General features: G+C 46.6%; 1 protein-coding gene across 1 annotated transcript; it reads left to right on the top strand.

The window, feature by feature from the left end:
• The first annotated feature begins 3,690 nt into the window (after window positions 1-3,690).
• On the top strand, window positions 3,691-5,156 carry rasd4 (rasd family member 4). The gene has a single exon (XM_041222270.1). The coding sequence runs from the start codon at window positions 3,909-3,911 to the stop codon at window positions 4,533-4,535; it is 627 nt and encodes a 208-aa protein (XP_041078204.1). The 5' UTR covers window positions 3,691-3,908; the 3' UTR covers window positions 4,536-5,156.

Raw genomic sequence — 5,156 nt, 5'->3', positions numbered from 1 at the left:
GCTGGTACCCAGTGCAATGATCTCCCTTTAAACACAGAAATCCATTCTATACTGGATACGATGTAACCCGGGTTCACCCCGGTGCAATGACCTTCCTGTAAACACAGAAATCCATTCTACACTAGATAATGAGACCCGGGGTTCACCCCAGTGCAATGATCTCCCTGCAAACACAGAAATCCATTCTAAACTGGATACGATCTAACCCGGGTTCACCCTAGTGCAATGATCTCCCTGCAAACACAGAAATCCATTCTATACTGGATACGATGTAACCCGGGTTCACCCCAGTGCAATGATCTCCCTGCAAACACAGAAATCCATTCTATACTGGATACAATCTAACCCGGGTTCACCCTAGTGCAATGACTTTCCTGCAAACACAGAAATCCATTCTAAACTGGATACGATCTAACCCGGGTTCACCCCAGTGCAATGACCTTCCTGCAAACACAGAAATCCATTCTATACTGGATACGATGTAACCTGGGTTCACCCCGGTGCCTATTCTCCCCTCTTCTACTCTGCTCACCCTTTACCCTCCACATCCTACCTACATGCCGTGACATTTCATCTGTTTATCATACCAGACATCTCCCTTATCAGCCCTTCAGTCAATCCTTCAATCTGCATACAGCTGCTAAATTACCCCCAACATAAAAAGACACGGAATAAACAATAAGCCTTTACTGTCATGTGCTTTCCTGTATCAGATGTTCTAACTGCCTTTAAAAAAAGTCTTTCAGATCATTACACTTAATTCCTTGCAACTGTTACAATCTGCTAAACGCTGACGCTGTGCATTGAGAGCTGTGCTCTCCTCATTACTGCTGCGTTCATCAGAGGCAGTGCCGTCCTCCTCAGGACACAATTACACCTCTGTCATGTGACTGCTTATTATTCAGGAGCTTTCCTTTGGAAAGCAAAGCATGTGTGTGCAATGTACCCCGAGGATATTCTTTACAATGTACCCCAAGAATGTTCTTTACAATGAACCCTGACAATCTTCTTTATAATGAGAGGGGTGGTAAGTGGTGGAAATTCTCCCAAATCTATAACATTCTATAGTGCATCAGATTTAAGCATTTTACAGATTGTCTTAACCTAATCTGTTCTTTCTTTGTGGTGTTCTGTTTTCTATGTCCACTCATCTTGACTAGACACCTGCTAACTTTGGCTATCTGCCCAGACGCCAAGATAGGAGAGACTGCAAATGTCTTGCTTAGCTAGTTACACATGCTTTAAGCTATATCAAAATATGAAAATAACATATAAGTAAAGAAACTTACAATCAAATAAATAATTAATACTTTATGTAGAATGTTATGTCCTACAACTCAGTGTGTACCCATTAGGAGAAGACTGTACAATCTGTACTCACTGTGCTCTCCAGTGCTCTCAAGCACTGCCCAGACTCGTCAAGATATCTCGATGAGGAGGAGGATGGCGGTCTGAGTCATGAAGGGGATCCTTTCTCTCCCTGTTCATAAAACCATGTACCAGTGGGTACACCAGCAGGAATGTCTACCACGAGGCATTCGAGTGCAGCATGATTCACCTGCCCAGCTATTGCAAGTATGAGCATTTCAGCCCTGAGTGGCTGCCTAACTGATGGAAATGCTGTGGTTCTGGTCTCACTAGGGTATAGTGGTAGAATGGTACTGTAAAACACAGTGGCAATACAGTGGTATCGAATGCTTCCTGTGCTGGACAGTCAGTGTGAGGGTGTTTAAAACACAGACTAGATTTTACAGATTCCATTTTACAAGCACTGGCATACTACAAGTTTTGTTTGGACAGTGGATCCAGTACTTGAACGGCTTTGTCATTACTCTGACCCCTGATTTCCTATTGAAGTTTGTTCCACCCCTCTTGCCAATACTCAGCTCTGACTGAGTGCTTCTGCATGAAGGAACAGTGCATTGCAGAACACCCTTGTGTGCTCTTCACAGCGGACTGGCACATGCCAGTGGTACCTGAGCAATTGGCAACCATGGTGACGGTGATGTCATCCCTGTACTGAAAACAAAAGGACAACAAATTAGACAAACCCAGAAACATGGTGGTGGTGGGGGGATCATAACAAACAGAAACGGACAGCAGCCCAGAATTGCAGACTGCAGGGACCACATGTGCTCTAAGGGTTTCAGCAGTTAATGTGCAGGCAGCCTGGTCTAGTGAGGAGGGTGAAGGAATAGAGGAGCCAAGTCAAGTCTTTTAGATTCACTGATAAAAAAAGGTAAGTAAAATAGCTCCTGTGTTTTTCAGATACCATCCCATAGTTTCCTAACCTGGCATTGATTTCAAACTCAACTTTTACAGCCAATTGATCTGTTAAATCTGTCACACACTGTGACTGACGCACACACGCTGTGACTGACGCACAGACGATGTGACTGACGCACACACGCTGTGACTGACGCAAACACACTGTGACTGACGCACACACACTGTGGACGACACAAACACACTGTGACTGACGCACAGACACTGTGACTGACGCACACACACTGTGGACGACACAAACACACTGTGACTGACGCACACACACTGTGACTGACGCACACACACTGTGGACGACACAAACACACTGTGACTGACGCACACACACTGTGACTGACGCACAGACACTGTGACCGACACACACCCACATGCACAGACACATATAAAACTGCTGGCAGGTGTCCCAGATAAGACAGGGCAGGAATCTGGAGTTCTCACTCAGAGAACACTATTACCTGGAGTGCTGCTACACTCCTCACACATAGACAGAGACACCAGGGACTGTGCAAATACCAGGTAATCATTTCAAATGGGTGGCAGCCTTGAGACACTGCTCCCCACAGAGTCAGGATACTTCAGGGTGCAATCTGCCATTTAAAATGAGGACAGATAGAGTGTTACCCCGGGATCACCTTAACGGCAATGACAGTCCTAGAAATATACACAGCAAACTACCATTGTGCACATGTGATATCAGAGAGCTATGTGAATGTGTGTGGGAGTTAATACAATAAACTATGTAATACTATAGTTCTGTCAATGGTAAGACAACCACAGCCTTTAATATCATTGGCGTACTACATGATGTGTGCAACAATAAACCCAATCCATTATGAAGTACACCGCACTCATTGAGCACACACAGACAGACAGTCATATCTGGATACAAATTTGCAGAGAGTAAAATTAAAAAAACAACATTTTTATATTTATATAAAAAAATGAATCGTACACACACACACATACACAGAGATATGTACAATAAATACATCCAGGCTTGGGCAGTCACAGTGAGCACAATACAGACATACACGTTGGGCAGAGCTCATGCAAAGCATTCAGGTACAGTGCAGTACAGCCACCGGGCAGCAACTTAGATAAAGAGTAAATCAGCAGGAAAAATTATTATTGCTCGAAATCAGAATCAGCTACAGGAGTGCTCGAGTCTCCAGAGAGGACACCTCTCCACACACACACACATACACAAACTCACCTCACTCAGCAAAGCCACTACCTACTTTTACAACCTCAGCCTCATTTGCATGGAGATCTCCCATTGGCTATGAGAACAGAAGCCTTGGAAGCCCTGCGGTGTGCTGATTGGACGAACCCTCAGAATTATCCCGGCTGAAAACATGTATAAATAGGGGCGTGTGCTGCTGAGGCAGAGCAGAGACTATCCAGAGATAAGAGCATCACACCACCATCTAGCCAGTGCAGCCAGCGCAGAATTAGCAATCAAATAACAAGAATTGGGAGGACGGGAAAGTTTCAGCCTGAGCTAGCAAACCATAAAGGAAAGAGACAACCAACTTCTAACAAAGCGCTGGTTAAGCAAGGTGCTGAAGCTAAAACTCCTTTGAAAGCGAAGGCTCTTGTAAAAGAAGCGTTCTCTCTGTGTGGAGATGTCCCTGGCAGTGAAAGACAAGACCCAGGTGCGCCTGGTGTTCCTTGGGGCGGCCGGGGTGGGGAAGACAGCCCTGATCCAGCGCTTCCTCCAGGACACCTTCGAGACCAAGCACAGGAGGACGGTGGAGGAGCTCCACAGCAAGGAGTACGAGATCAGCGGGGTGACGATCACCATCGAGATCATGGACACCAGCGGCAGCTACTCCTTCCCGGCCATGAGGAAGCTGTGCATCCAGAACAGCGACGCCTTCGCCCTCGTCTACGCCATCGACGACACCCAGTCCCTGGAGGTGGTCAAGAGCCTGCGGGACGAGATCCTGGAGCTCAAGGAGGACAAGTTCACGCCCATCGTGGTGGTGGGAAACAAGATGGACCGGGAGGAGGGGAGGCAGGTGCCCAGCGAGGCTGTGCTGTCCACTGTGGAGCTCGACTGGAACAACCGCTTCCTGGAAGCTTCGGCCAAGGACAACGAGAACGTGGTGGAGGTGTTCAGTGAGCTCCTGCAGCAGGCCAACCTGCCCAGCCGCCTGAGCCCAGCGCTAAGGCGCCGGAGGGAGACCTTCCCCAAGGACAGCAGCTCCCGGCCGCCCATGAACAAGACCAACAGCTGCAGCATCTCCTAATGCAGCGCCTTGCGGAGCTGCAGCGAGGGTGATCAACTGCAACAGCTGACAGGACAGCCTGCCCACAGTGACTTTAACTGATGGTGTTGCAAGGACAGGGCATTGAGGAAGGACGGGATAAAGGCATTGCTTCATTCACAGTGTGATGAGCTTTGCCTGGTGATGTGTTTGAGGGTGAAGCTGTGTGCGAGATCAAACAAATACGTAAGAGTTGTATTTTTTGTTTTTTTTAAGTCTCCATGTTATCGGAGCATTTGTTTTTATCAGTTTCTTTGTAGCAGTGCTAAGGTGGCACCCGAGGTGTTGAGTCTTTTAAAATGTGTAACAGGAGGATTATGCAGGACTGTGTACTATGTGTGTATTTTATGTTGCATTTCCTTGTGTAAAAAGCTTACTTTAAAAGAGAATGCAGTACATTTCTTAAAACTGTGAATGCCACATGCTGTAATTTCTCAGAGCCACTACAGGACAGTGCATGAATTGAGTTTACACGTCAATGTTGTTTATATCAGTCTGTGTGCTGTTAGCTTTGCACTGTTTGTTTGAGCTGCAGTGCTGGAGAAGCTGAGCACAGCCAGTGTGGTGCGTGTCAGCAGTATTTACAAGGTCTTTGATTCTTTT

The sequence above is a fragment of the Polyodon spathula genome, chromosome 21, assembly GCF_017654505.1.
Source record: "Polyodon spathula isolate WHYD16114869_AA chromosome 21, ASM1765450v1, whole genome shotgun sequence".
In the NCBI taxonomy this organism is placed as follows: Eukaryota; Metazoa; Chordata; class Actinopteri; order Acipenseriformes; family Polyodontidae; genus Polyodon; species Polyodon spathula.
This window is presented reverse-complemented; position numbering and strand designations above follow the sequence as displayed.

Bases quoted from the DNA above. Each gene is read 5' to 3' on its own strand.
- rasd4 (XM_041222270.1), top strand. From the start codon at position 3,909: ATGTCCCTGGCAGTGAAAGACAAGACCCAGGTGCGCCTGGTGTTCCTT.